General features: G+C 45.7%; 1 protein-coding gene across 2 annotated transcripts in view; it reads left to right on the forward strand.

Moving 5' to 3' along the window:
• Positions 1-4,982, forward strand: part of lingo2b (leucine rich repeat and Ig domain containing 2b) — a 32,735-nt gene extending 27,753 nt beyond the window's left edge. For both annotated transcript variants that reach the window (XM_031866687.1, XM_031866688.1), the window contains exon 2: positions 1,377-4,982. In XM_031866687.1, the coding sequence (XP_031722547.1) occupies positions 1,420-3,288 (1,869 nt within the window). In that variant the 5' untranslated portion in view covers positions 1,377-1,419 and the 3' untranslated portion in view covers positions 3,289-4,982. The remainder of the gene's footprint in view (positions 1-1,376) is intronic.
• Positions 4,983-15,371: the final 10,389 nt, after the last annotated feature.

Raw genomic sequence — 15,371 nt, forward strand, 5'->3', positions numbered from 1 at the left:
AATTTCCCACCGCTCACAGATGCGCCTGACGTTTTGCACACCTAATTGGCAAAGATGGCCATGAGCGGAATGCAGATAGGACCGGTAATGAGGCAATTATGGTCAGCCTCACTGTCTACACAGCCATCTGTCAATTCAACAACCTGTGGCTGCTGGAAGGTGTTTTTCTGTCAAGGGCCGTGTCTTTCCAAGCTGTGAGGAGGCATGGCTCTCGGAGAACATAGTGTTTAACAGTTAAACTGTGCATCCCTCCCCTCATCACCCTGCCGTTATCCTGTAGAAACCTGGAGCCACGTTTCACAGAGGAAATGAACAAAATGTAAAAGAAATGACAGAAGAAAAAAAAATTTTATGTATTGGTTTTCACATGTAACGTGCAGTTATCTTCCTATGCAAAGCAGAAAGTGCTGCCATACCAATATGCTTCCATGAGCTGAGACTGTGTGTGCCACAGAGACGAGCACATCGACTGCAGTGATGTTACCCTGCCTCACTGTTCGGACTGGGGTTTAGCCTGCGAGTGATGCGCACACATTTGAACATCAAGCGGCTCTATCGTGAGAAACCACTTTACTGATTGCTTTGAAAAAAAGCCGGGTCATTTCAGGAATAACTGTAACGCAGCAGAATACAACAAATACAGAACACAAAGAAGCAGCCAGTAAACGAAACCTGAACAATGTGGAGCAATGACGCAAATATAAACTGTTTTTTTTTTTTACAGTTCTTGTGCCCATTGCTTGCTTTTTTTAACTGATGATTAAACAGGAGATGTATGCATTCTCTACACATGATTTTTAGCGATAAATATAGAAACGTAAAATGAAAGAATGAGCCAGTAACTCTGTGGATTGACTTGTAGGAGCAAACATAAGCTCCCATTTCATTTCCTGTTCAGTTTGTCTTTTAGTTTGAACTCCACCCCACCCCCTTCAGACTCACACACATGTACAAACCATTATCGTTGATGCGAGCTCCACAGTCGCACACATGCAGCAAACACCGTACCCACATGGGCATTTCGCCTCGCTGCACTCTAACGAGGGGTCTTTTCTCGCCATCGGGCCAAAACATTTTCCATCCTCACGCAACAGCCACCAGTTAGCCTGCAACCTTTTGTGCTAACACAGTTGATGAACGTTCACATTTTTCCGCAGCTGATATTTCTCTTGCTGTGCCCTGCTGCGAGTTTAATTACATTTTATCCACCTTGCCAGGAAAAGCGACAGTTCATTAAGGGAGAAAAGGCTTGACAGTTTAAAGAGACATAAAGTGTAAAAGGTTGAAAATGCGGCGAGAGTAGGTGAAGACAGACTGAGTCGAGCCGAGCGTGGAATGTTCTAACACATTTCTTGTTCGTGTACTGTGTCTTGCAGGGCTTGTTCGTGATGGTGCTCTGTATGGACAAGAAGCTGTGCCATGACAGAGGGCAACGTGGGTAAAAGAGACATGCGACACCCAGCCCTGAACCACTGCCACCTCTTCCTGGGCGGGGCCTTGCTGCTTCTCCTGGCCAGCCCGACCCTGAGCTGCCCCGCCCGCTGCGAGTGCTCCGCTCAAACCAAGTCGGTCAGCTGCCACCGCAAGCGCCTGCCCACCATCCCTGAAGGCATCCCCATTGAGACGCGCGTCCTGGACCTCAGCAAGAACAAGCTACGTATCATCACGCCGGACAACTTCTCCTCATTCCAGCAGCTGGAGGACCTGGACCTCAGCGACAACCTCATCAGCGTGGTGGAGCCCGGCTCATTCCGCTCTCAGCTCGCTCTCCGCTCGCTCAACTTTCGCAGCAACTTGCTTCAGCTGGTTCCCGCCGGCGTGCTGTCGGGCCTGACTAACCTCACCCGCCTCGACCTCAGCCACAACCGACTGGTGGTTCTCCTGGATCATGCCTTCCAAGATCTGCGAAGGGTGACATCCCTCGAGGTGGGCGACAACGAACTGGTTTTCATCTCTCAGCGGGCCTTCACGGGATTACTTGGACTCCAAAGTCTGACCCTGGAACGTTCCAATCTGACCGTGGTTCCTACTGATGCTCTGGCACACCTGCACAGCCTGGTCGAACTGCGCATGCGCTACTTGAGTATTAGTTTTCTAAAGCCTTTCTCCTTCAAGAGGTTATCACGTCTCCGCCGACTAGAGATCGATTACTGGCCCTGGCTGGACACACTGCCTCCCCTCTCACTGCACGGCCTCAATCTCACGACGTTGATCATAACCAACACCAACCTGTCTGCCTTCCCCGGCGCGGCACTGCGCAACCTGCCCTACCTCACACATCTCAACTTGTCCTACTGCCGCATCCAGCACATCCATCAGGGAGAGCTGGGCCAACTCCCACACCTGCTGGAGCTCCACCTCCAAGGGTCTCATCTGATTTCTATTGAGCCCTTTGCATTCGCGGGCCTCAAATCTTTGCAGCTACTGGATGTGTCACAGAACCGCCTGGACTCTCTGGAGAGTGGAGTGTTTGCCTCGCCAGACATCCTCCAGAGGCTCTGTCTGGGTGGAAACCCATTAGTGTGCGACTGCAGATTGCTTTGGCTGCTCAATAGCCATAAGCCCCCCTCTCTGCAGATTCTGGATGTGCAGCCAGAGTGCAGTGCCCCGGAGCACCTCCTGGGGAAACCACTCCGTGACCTCAAGGAGCCTCTGGTCTCCAGATACATGACCTGCACCAAACCCCGGATTGGACCCAACACGACCCAGCTGCTGATGGCTGATGAGGGTCAGCCGGCCCGCCTGAGCTGCACGGCGGAGGGAGCACCTCGGCCCTCAGTGGTGTGGATTACACCTCACAGACGCTCCATCACAACCAAGAGCAGCGGGAGGGTGGAAGTCCAGCCAGATGGTACCCTGGAGATCAAGGAAGCGGAGCTGCATGACAGCGGTGTGTACTTGTGCATTGCCAGCAACCCTGCCGGCAACGCCAGCCTGTCGGCCTCTTTAGCTGTGAAGAGCATGGGCATTGGGGACAGATCTCACTTTAGCAACAGGAGCTCAAACTATCTGACAGACTCTAATAGCACATGGGGTAATGGGACAGTACTGTACAACATGACAGTCCCCATAGACCTCAAGACTATCATTATATCTACAGCAATGGGCTGCCTGTCCTTCCTAGGTGTGGTCATCTTCTGCTTCCTGATTCTGTTCATCTGGAGCCGAGGGAAAGGACGCCATAAGAGCAACTTTGATATTGAGTATGTCCCTCGCAAGTCCAACGGGGCGGCATCAGACGTGACAGAAACAAGTGGCCCGCGACGGGTCAACATGAAAATGATTTGAAAAAGGATGCAGGCTTACGCATACGATAGCGAAGTCTACAACAAAGTGCACATATCAGCTGAAAAGAAAAAAAAAAAGTTTTTTTTCTATGACTCAGTGGATTTGTGACAAACGAAAGTGACGTACTATTTATAGTGGGTGTCGATATGGCAGTGATCTAGTGATAAAGTGGGCATGTGAATATAAAAGTGATCTATGAAACCGTGGACGTGTTTATATGAAATAATGTTCTTATACAGTACATTGAATATACTACTATAACCAACATATCAATATGGGAGTGATATAGTGCTGCACTAGGCATGTCTTTCAGTGGTGATGTGATGAGTAATGATGTTGTCGACCCGTCGTGACATCAGGGTGCAGGAGGGAGCCGTTGGGAGTGACGGGACATCTTCGCGTGGCAGTAAAGCCGTCATCGCTGCAACATGTCAGGACTAAATCGTCGAAAACCCATCTTAGCTGCAGAATGGAAGGGTGTGCGAAGTGTTCATGTGTGCGCGCGTGCGTGTCTGTGTGAGTGCATCGGTGTGCGCATGTTGCATATGTGCGTTTCTTTGTGCATGTGCACGCATTGCCTTTTCTCGTTGGACGGAACAATTCAAGCGGACGATGGATCCAAAGCATTTTTTTCCAGGCCTTTGTTCGTGTTCGGTCAGTGCAACAACAGTATTGTCACTGTTGACTAAAACAGAGGATTATCTATGTTTGTATGCAAAAATCACAATGATTATATTAAAAGAGAAATACATTTTGAAAAGGTCAAATGACTCCAACATTAAATGGGGATTTCAAGGAAACGCTAAACTAACACACAAGTAGTTCCTATGTCAAAATGTCTGAGCTTTCTTATTACCATAGAGCTCCCTCGCACTTTCCCGGGGAGATAGCAGTGGTCGGAGCCGTTATTACTCTGGAAAAGCTTCCAGCCACAGAAATGGCATGTTGAACCCATTTTATAACATAATAAATCATGGGCAGATTTTCCTGCCGAACAAATCCCCCGATATGATATAAAAGAGTCGGTGACGAGACAGAATGGCAAAGATTTACTGGCCGGTGCCCTCTTTGGGACAAGACCAAGTTGAGCGTCACAGATTTATGGGATGTATTCCCCCCTGTCACATTTTTCTTTGATCGCACCACTTCAAGCTAGCGTGTCCAGATTCTTCCCTCGGGTGCCAAGGGGTTCTGGGTATTTAATAGATGGCAATTTGAAAGTTGTAGTTGAAATCTTGTGTTGTTTAGTTTTTTTGTTGAAAATGTTTTAAATGTTTAAGAGAAAAAAGAAAAAAATAACAGTAAAACCAATTAAGGGCAATTGTTTGTAATGCAGGGAGGTGGGTGTTAACTTGTGATCCTGTTGTGATAAAATGTTCAAGGTTGTATAATTGTTTTTATAATATGACAAATTTATGGGTATATTTTCAAAAGGAAATAAATCTTAATCATACCCCAATAATTGGACTTGCGGTAGTTGAAATCTTGTTTCCTGAATTTACATTGATGTCAACATATTTTATTTTCAATCCTGTCCTATTAATCCTTTTCTCTAAATTATATCAGTTATGATATTTAAAATTTATCTTATAACCCATGATGTTTCTCTGTCACTCAATATTGTATTGATCTACAGTCATGCCTTTTTCATATTCCATATATCATGTCATATAGTAAACCTTCTGTTGTAACAACTCAACATTTATGTCATCTTTACTTGTATGGTCAGTATAATATTACCGTATCCTTCTTGTATTTTGCAGGATGGCTCAGTCTGTGTTGCCTGGACAGACCTTGTTCTTCCAGCTGGCTGTCACATGTGTTTAAACACTAGTCAAGCTCGAACAATGTATTTGTTTAGGCTGTTCTCATACAACGTACGTAGCTGTACCTAAGAAAAGTGATGCACTCTAATTTGTATATATTCAACAAAACCACTGTTTATATTCCGCGTGTATCCTGAAGTCACAATGTTGTTACGTAACTTCCGTACTTCCGTAACGGCACTTTTAGTTTAATCCGAAGCACGATATTTTCCTAAACCTAACCAGGTAGGTTCCTGTAATGATGGAAGTTTACTTCAAAAAGACTGTTGTGGGAGATATCCACACTAGGACTAAAATACTGCTCTTATTTGGCTCTTGGGATAGCAAAGTCGTTTGTTTGGTCGATTGTTCCACCACTTTAGTTTGCACAGTTCGCCAATAAATTTGGTACAAACATTGATAGTCCCCAGAGTATAAATACTAAGGACTTTGGTGAACCCCCGACTTTTCCTCTAGCACCACCATGAGGTTGACATTTTTTGTTTTTAATTAAATGTCTCCGACTTCCTGCCTGTAACCCAAAGCTCTCCTGCTTGTTGTCCTCTCAGTTCAGTATTGTCTCATGGTTTGGGCTTCTTTGGCATATCTTTTCTCACAGCAACAGAGTCATGGCAGTGCTGACGAATCCTAGATTGTGTATTCATATTCAAGCTGCTCGAGGTTGCGCGCCCTGATCTGACTGTGCATAATGCTTCCATGTGGTCCAGATGGGGATTGGAAAACTGTGACGGCGTGCATGTTTTTTGCTGTTCCCACTGATCAGAAGACATCAAAATTGGGACACAGAATTGGGACACTTTGAGCTGCGGTTATGCGTATGCAGGCTGAATAGCCTGTGAGCAAGCAAAACATACACACACACATTACATGACCCGACACTTAGTCAAGGTGACACCACACTTGACTTACCTATGGTCCTATAAGTATATTCTAACCCAGGCAAAGTACCACTCTGATGAAGAGCTCTTAGCAGCTCCCTCCTCCACTGCCTCACCTGGCAATCATATGAAAGGAAATGCTAATTTGGTATCCCGCTCAAACAAAAAGCCTCTTTTTCAGACAGCACTTCATACTATCATGCTAACGGTAAAAAGAAGATCTGTCTTCTGTGTGTGAAAGCTTACAGGGAATATTCAGGCCGCCGCTCTGCAATCACGAAGACGAGATCAAAGTCCCTCCGATAGGCTTTTATTGTTGCTGTTTGCAGGTTCCCTTTTACCGAGAGAGTGCTGTATACAATGGAGAAGAAATGTAACGCAAGTGTCACCGTCTCCTTTCCTCACATCATATCTCTTTTTGTTGGAGGATTTCCGAATCAGTTCTTTAATGATTCTAGCTCACATGAACGGTTAGCAGAGTGTAGTTTATATTAGAATGTTAAAGATTCCCTTACTCAGTCAGGCAAAGAAACAACATGCTATCAGCTTCGTTTTACGCCTGCGATGAAAACCAGAACCATCATCTAGTGCAGTAAACATACCATGCCAGGACTCTAAGTGCATTAAAACACTTGGATTGTTTGGTGTTCAGGCTCTGGGCCATGCACCCTTAAATGAATAATTTCAGACATCATAAAGGATCTTCATAAAAAATCTGTCACAACCTTGCAGCCTCATCAAAGCCCATGAATCAAAGTGAACCAGACTCGGTGGGGCTGGGTGCTGCATCAGCGTGAGTTTAGCTTGGTTGTTAAAGAGGATCTTCGTCACAGTAGAGATCCAAGTTTTTGGGGGTGGTTATAAGTTTATCCTGTCTCATGAGATCATCTTTCATCCGGAGCCAACTTAATCGCTGTAAACAGATATGTGCATATACGAATGTAAAATATGTAGGCAAAGGGAAACAATTTTGTGATTGGAAGCATTCTGGTTTCCGATTATATTATCTAAGTGGTTTTGACCAATCACATTTGAGCTGGCTTTGGTTGCATGCAGGTAAACGGTCTGTGTGAAGAGCAAAAGAGGTGGAACGCACTGGCCAGAATGCAATCTCAGAAACCCATTGGCTATCTTTTGGCAACTACTCAGCATTTTAATTGTATTTATCTGGATTCATACACAGATATCTGGTTATAGACGTCACCTCTCAACTCCAACTCCTTTCTTGTGAATACTGTTGATGGATCGGACTGTAAACAATGACCAGCGCACAAAAGAGGAATTCTTGGTCCAGATATCGGTTACCTGGATATCCTAGGCAATTCTCATTCCCAAGGCGTCAAATACCGACACTTTGTTACACACCTCGGCGTCTGATACAGACTACATAGGCACCCATAAGCGTCTGTATGAGACGCACGGGGCTTTCCAGTAACTACAATGTAAACCCATCTGCATCATTACTGAACGCTCTGAGAAAATGCTGTGGGAGTGTGATGATGTATTCAAAAGACCGAAAAAAAACAAAAACGTAACAAGACTTTCAACCAGGAGGCCTGTATTTGAGACCTTGTCTGAAAAGTGTTGTTAACTTTGTTGTGAAGTTTTCTGTTCCTTTGCTACATTGTTCACATTTCACTTTGTTTATGCACTTATTTTGAGCCCAACCATGTTTTTTTCCTAAACCTAACAACGTTTTTTTTTTGTGATAGCTCACAAAGTTAACCATTCGGGATGAGATGGTGTGGGGATGGTGAGCCAACTTTCTACCTCCCAAAAACTGAGCTGATAGGAACTGACTGATTGGGGGGGGACTTTACATTATTACATTACTTATCACAGTCCTAATGGGGGGAAATTGTTTTTTGAGTGTGAAATTCAAAAGAATTATACAGATGTTATTATTTCCAAACTTTGACTTTGGTTGTTATTTGTACACATGGGGTGTCACATTCTAATTCAGAGTTAGTTCATTTACCACCTGCCTTGATTCAACTTATCACCAATTATATCCTTGTTGCATCCTTGTACCAAAGCTTGATGAGATATAGAACTTTTTCCACACTGCCCCTGCTGCACTTGTGTTACCAATCATTTCGCTGTCTGGTTGCTCCAGACGTCTGTGCGGTTTTGATCCGTGCTTCACAGCAACCCAAATCCATAAAAAGTATTGGAGTTTGGTGCAGTGGCTCTTCCCTTCCCGCTGCCCTGAGGCTTGCTGATGATGGACAGACGATGATGAAAGGTCAGCCACTAATCGAGCTGGCCTGCAGGTTCATGCCACGCAGGACCCCAGAAGGCCCTCAGTAGAGAGCTGTAAAAGTGTAATGTTATGGCTAGTTGGTTTTGATGGTGCTGGTGTTGTACTGTTTTAATAAAAGCTGCTGCTCAGTAGCCCTAATTCTCCTCAAACCATCCATCAACACAGGAGTACAGCCATCTTTCCATTTACATTACTGCAGTTACATAAAGAGTACATAAATCACCCGGCACTCTTGATAAAAACTACATCAGATCCACTTATTGACCCAACACATGCGACTAAGAAATCAAAAGCTAGAAAACTAAATGAAACTTGCTTCACTGATAGTTTTCAGTGCCATATTTCTTAGGGAAAAACAGGCCCATATTCAGTCCAGAAGTAATCACACACTTAATGGTGTAAAAACAGATGGAGCCCCAGATTCATAATTGTGTTTACAGCTCCAAAACTTGCAGCTTGGGCATCTTTCACAGTGTTGGAAATTTCCTCATCTGAAGCATCCACAGATACTATGTCTCTGCAGCGATGAATAAGTATCCGATGATCTTACGAAGGAGATGAAAACATTAACAAGGCTTTTATGCGACCTTTGACGGAATAAATAACACAGTATTTCCTCTTAGAAATGGAAACTTACTTTTAGAGGCAATATAACAGACACCGGCTCAATTTAATACACTCCCAGTAACTGTGGCTTTTTTTACAGTGCTATTCCGCAGTCAGTTTTACAAATGTAGTGGCAATTTGAACCATGCTTCCAGAAAATCTGCAGACCAAATTGCAAATAAATGTTTGCACATCGACTAGGGTTGCTTTGCAAAATAGAGAAGCTGGCCAGAAAAAAAAACAAAAAAACAGCTGGTGGCAGTAATTCTCCAGTCGGGTGCAGTAAAACCATTGCAAAAGAGGGTGGACGTAATCAAAACACCCGCTAGTCAAGCCTCAGATGGTGGAAAACCATCATGAGTGACATTAAAATCGTCTCAAGAGAGACATTTAGTGACAAATAAGTCACATGTCATAATGTATTCGCTCAGTCTGTTTCCATTGCACGTTACCACATTGTTCAGCTTTTCCAAATAGATATTTTGACTTTTTTTTTTTTTTTTTTTTTTCTTTTTTTTTTTTTTTTAAATGGAGCAAATTGAGATTGCACATATGAAAACAGGCGGATGTAAACACACTTTTCTGACATGATCGTGCAGCTATTGTGGCATGTTGATGATGTTGGAGAGCAGTTTGATTGCACCCTCATTTCTCATTGATGGCGAAAGCGCACTCACCGGCAGCTCCCCGTTTAACCCTGCTCTGGTCGAAGTCGAGCGCCACTCGCCTCGTCTCCGACGAACTGCCCCATTAAAACGCAGCTTGTGGCAAGTGTCAGGGAGAGGTGCAGTGTGAAACATGAGAGCAATAACAGGAAAGGAGCACATCACATTGCGTCCCCCCTTTCCCTCCCGTTGGGGTGTTGATTGAACTGATGCGTCGCCCCAAACCTCGGGGGGGTAGAAAAGGTTCAGCCTGACGTCATTTAACAGACTCCCCCCCACACAAACACACACAGAGTTGTATGAGGAAGCTTATGAAGGAGCCCTACCTGCAGAGTCTCAGATGTGTATAAGGAATTACAGCTGGGGCCCCAGAGGCATGCAGTGTGATTTGTGCTAAGGCCGTGGTGAATTGCAGTCATATCAGAGCTGTCCTCTGGGCTTCTCTGGAACACCAACCCTGTAGGCAGCTAAGTGTCCAAGCTGCCTTTCAGTCAGCAGCGCTGCAACTGTAACTCCCCAGAGCCATATAGCTTTATTTTGAAGGATACAGGACGAAGAGAAACATGTCATTTACATATCAGTGCATGTTAATTATTTTCTTTTTTTTTTTTTTAAATTGTTGCACCGCAGCTGGCCAACAAGTGAGATGAACGATTATAAAATGATTAATTTGTGAGTTACGACTCCCTGCCCCATCTCCTCCCGTGGATACTAAATCACAGAGGAAGAAAAGCAAAGCTAGGTGCTGATTAATTCAAACATTAACTCTCCTTACAACAAGCCTCCCAGTCAGCTCTAAATAGGCCCATTGTTCAACTGAAATTCGCTCTCAGACGACACAGCCGCCTTTTTTCGTGCCAGTGTTCTTGTCAGTGAGTCACCAATTAATTTGGTGCATTCTGTGGGGGCTGGCCAACGGCAGCAATTGCGTGCATTTTTCGAGTTGGTTCGAACGCGGAGATAGCTACGACCCACGTGCAGCCTGCTTGGACTTTACACGGAACACCTGCGACAAATGTGTTAACAGCCTTTTGTTATTGATCAGCATAAAAAGCGCAGTTAAAACTCATTCAGAAGTCTAATTGCACGTATTTGGCTCAAAAACGGATCCGTAATCCGTGTGAGCGCTGGTCCTCGTGTCAGCCAGCAGTCAGAGTGATGAGGCAGGAGTCAGCGCCTTCACTGGATGAAGAGGTCACAGCCATGCTTAGAGGGTCAGGAGAGCTAATTAGACTGGATGAATGACGGGGACCTGAGGGGCTAAATGCAATTACCAACAGAATGAAAGGCATAAGTAGAGGAGATGAACCCATGAGATGAGATGATGAAAGTATAAATTCTTTAACTCTAAGCCCCGAAACACCTGAAGTCAAAATCAAATATATGCAGCGCTGAGTAGGTATGAGCTTCGAGATGGCAGGAAGCTCGCAGCACAAACAGCTTTGGGCTCATTACCACGCAGCACACACTCGGATCGTCGTTAGGGATGTTATATGGACGAATATGCCGCCCTTCTGTCGGGGAATTTATGGACAATATGACGACCATGATGACTATGTGAGAATCTGCCTGCTTGTCGAATTAACTGATGAGCTATACAAAAATGAATTTAAAAAAAAAAGCTGCAGTGTATCGGGATCACCTGCACCTAAATATATACATCCCCCTCTCAGCAGGTGCTGCGAGATGAGTCGGACGGACCCTGCAGACGGCAGAATGTCACTTCAAGCACGTCTGGAGAGAGAAGCCACCTGAATAATCATTATAGCCTGTTCAGCTATTTCCCGAAACAAAAAAACAAAAAAAAAGGCAGCAATAAGCAGAAGGCAGTGCTGGTGCTTCGTGTTTCATGTCGTCTGTTTGATTGTTTGATGCGGGATAAAAGACACGCGGGAAACCCGCACGGCTGTCTGCTTGGCTTCCTTCCAACACCGTTTGGGAGTCCCTTAATGTCTTAGCAGTATATAGGAAGGATGTCTGGAGGAATTTGAATCTGCAGAAGTAAGACCGGGGTTGACGCTTAACAGTGTCTGACGGCACAATGGTAATAAGAGCAACAGGGCAAGCATGAAACCCCCCAAGATTAGTACACACAAGTGAGTGAGCGGGGATGAGTTGGTGATGTAAATATCACTGATGATAAAGTAATTTTATAGAAACTTTAAAGGAGAACCAAGCCAATCCCAGACAGGAGTGTAGAGATCCTGAAAGACACTGCGAAACCCCAGAACATGTGAAATGATATCATACTACGGTTAGTTTCGATTAAGTATTGGTTGGACAAGAGGCATTGTACGACAGCACTTTAAACTATTGTATCACTCCGCTTTACAGGCGTTCTAATATCTTAGATTGTAACAAACTTTTCACAGCATGAGCAAATATCCACAAATACCATTTGTGTTCAATTCTAAATGTTCGTCAGAAGATGACGAAGGGAAGGAAAGAAGCCTGGATACTTCAGCGACAACTTCCAGGTGCGCTCGTATGATATCGGACGACCTGGACAAATTGGAGAAAAAGCAAAAATGGGGCTTCAGCACTCGGCCTGCGGCTCCATACCTGGTGCAGAATCACGGCTGTGCTGATATTCAGTAAAAAAGCACTTCCTGTGTGATATTGCTTAATTTTTGCTACCTGGAATACCCGTACAGCAACTAACAAACATATGGGCCAGCTCGATTAACGGCTAACGGCTGTTAGCACCATTAGCTCCTAGCCGCCGGCTCAGCCGTCGCCATGTTGAGAGGCATGTGGAAGCAATAGACATGCTCTGAATTCCATACAGAGAACCTTTAATGTTAGGCAACTAAAACATATGGTTAATCTTTGGCAAAGCTCGTGTTTCGGCTTAATAAAATGGTGAACACCACCACCCCGATTTACACATCTCTACCCTCCGCCTTGCTATATAAGGAAACCCTCTAAACCCTGTGCACTGGGACTGCACATTAGCATTAGATGCAAGGTGTGGAATCATCCAATATGGATGCAATTCCTCTTATATGGGCTGATGAAAACTTATATGTGAGATGGGGCTACAAACTGTTGTGTGCAGCAACAGAAAGCCATATAAAAAACGTTCAACAGAATACTGAGTGAATTCTGTGGCTACTCGAGTCTGAGTTCAGAGTAAAGCAGCCCCGCCGAGTGCCACTGGCACTTAGACATAGGGAATTGGAAAACAAGTTCAAAGGGATTGTGGAAGCTTTGGTCTTGACCCAAGAAAACCTGCGAGGGACAAAGCAACACCCTGAGAAAACAGCAGGCTGCCAGTAGAGGTGGGTTTTTTTAAGAAGGATGCGGCAAGGGGAGTTAAAATAGATTCTCAAGCAGAGGCAGGGGACCGACTGGGGAAGCCTTGTTGCAGGGCTCTGTGTGGCCAACGGGGAGGCGTGTGAAATGACAGATGAAAGGAAGACGCTCAGGTACAGCACGCCGAGCTACTGTAGCAGCTGTTGCTAGAAAGGCAGTAAAGACAGGATACGTCCCCGTGTAAATTTTCGGTGATATGAATTCGCAGGCTCATTCATTTCCAGTCTACCGCTGAGTCGGTGCCGAGTGTGGGATTCAAAGAAAATCGACAAAAAAAGAGCATGTACATTTTCCTCATGCATCATCACATCCTCGTGAGATGGAATAAACAAAGGTTAGCCACAGGGTGTGAGGGAGACTGGAAAGCACCAGTATAAACAAATTATGTAATCACGGCAAAACGGTAGAGCAGAGGCAGGTGTTCAAAGGGTTCACAGCTCACGGCAGAGCAAACAAAGCATGATGAGCACATGTGGGGCATGAAATCCCAACACAAACACAGCCCCTAGGCCTGGACTGGACAATAACTGGTGCCTTTGAGCCAGAAATGCACAGTGCATGACGTCTGCAACAGCAGCACATATTAAAAGACATGAAAGCGGCTAAGATTTAAAAATAAAATATAGACAAGGCAGGTACGTGTGACATTAAGGAAGCCCATAAAAATCTCTTTCTGAATGCATTTAGGGTGGAACTTGATCAAACCTGACGTGAAGCATTAAAAATCAAAGAAGATCAGAGGTACACTGTTGCATCACCCCGATGAAGGCTTGTTCACGGTGAAATGTCTCGCTAAGTTTTAACTATTTAGATTGTCAGATTGGAGAATTTTGCCCTGGATGGTCTTGGGCCGTTTAATACATTCCGCTGGTCTCCATTTAGAGGAGCGGCTATATATCGATTCCTTTCTGCTCAAGACACTCCTGCTGCCGGCACTCTGAAATCTCTACTAGAACCTCAGGTTATTCGCATCGAACCTATCCAAAGTGTTTTGAGTTCTGCCAGATGTGTAATGTGTAATGTTAATATCATGTAACAATGAATAGTGCGGTATTATTATTCCAGCCAGGTGTAAGCCTGTGGGGAGATCATGTGCTCGGTCGTGCGTGTTTGTATGTGTGTGTGTCTGTCCATGCTAATCTCGCATGCCACTGGACCCATCTACCTAACATTTGTTGTGCACATTTATGACTGTTTGCTCAAGGACCTCATGGTTGTGATGATTGAAACCTGTTTTACTGACTGTTTTATACCATCTTTGACTGTTGAGTGCTGACTCCTCGCCTCTCGTTGTTATGTGGTAGTGTAGTTAGTGGACCCAAACGCACGCACACAGCAGGTTTACTCCAGCCAAGACTTTATTTAACTGTGCAGGAGTCACAGAAAGAACAAACGAAAAACAAAGACTAACTGTCCAGCAAATTAAAGTCACTCCTATAATCTCCACCGGAGTCGGGAGGGAAGCTCAACCGCACTCAAAACTGAAGGAACAGAAAACAAACAGGTAACGATCTTCACTGAAATGGGTGTTCAGACTTACGTGACCAGACTGGTAACCGGACGGACTGACGACGCGCCGGTGAAACACCGAGGTATTTAAGTCAGCCAGCGACGATCACTGGAATGAGCCACAGCTGAGCCTAAGGAGAGAGGCGTGAAGTGGGCGGAACACAGGGGTGGAAACTGTAGGCTGACACAAAAACAAAACAAAAGCACATGGCCCACAATAACAAAACAGACAGGGGGAAAAACAGAGGAGCACAAACTAGGAGCAGACAGGGATCCTAACAGTACCCCCCCTTAACGGAAGCCTCTTGGCGAACCGCCTGGTTTACCGGGGTTCTGTTGGTGGTAGTCTCGTATGAGCCCCGGGTCAAAGATCCGGGATCGCGGCACCCAGCACCGCTCCTCCGGTCCATAACCCTCCCAGTCCACCAGGTACTGAAACCCCCTATCTCGATGGCGGACATCCAGGAGGCGATTGACTGTGTAGACGGGGCCCCCCTCGAAGAGTCGGGGGCGTGGAGGGGGTTCTGGTGGAGGATTTAGGGGACTGGAGACAACAGGCTTGAGGAGGGAGACATGGAACACCGGGTGAATCCTCATGGAGCGAGGCAACTGCAGTTTGACCGCTACTGGATTGATGATGGAGATGGGAAAGGGGCCGACATATCTGGGAGAGAGCTTCCTAGACTCTGTGCGCAGGGGGATGTCCCTGGTCGAAATCCAAACCGATTGTCCGATACGGTAGGCCGGAGCTGGAACACGACGGCGATCCGCCACCCTCTTATTTTGCTCTGTCGTGCGGAGCAGAGCCACCCGAGTCTCTCCACACCCGTCTACAACGACGGGCATTGTCTTGGACCGACGGAACTGCCACCTCGACCTCCTGGCTAGGGAACAGGGGAGGCTGATAGCCCAAGGAGGCCTCAAACGGAGACAGTCTGGTGGCAGTAGATGTGTGGGAATTGTGGGCGTACTCAACCCACGGGAGGTGATGGCTCCAAGAGGAGGGATTAGTGGCGTCACA

This window comes from Anarrhichthys ocellatus, unplaced genomic scaffold (genome assembly GCF_004355925.1).
Source record: "Anarrhichthys ocellatus isolate YVR2014 unplaced genomic scaffold, GSC_Weel_1.0 scaffold36, whole genome shotgun sequence".
In the NCBI taxonomy this organism is placed as follows: Eukaryota; Metazoa; Chordata; class Actinopteri; order Perciformes; family Anarhichadidae; genus Anarrhichthys; species Anarrhichthys ocellatus.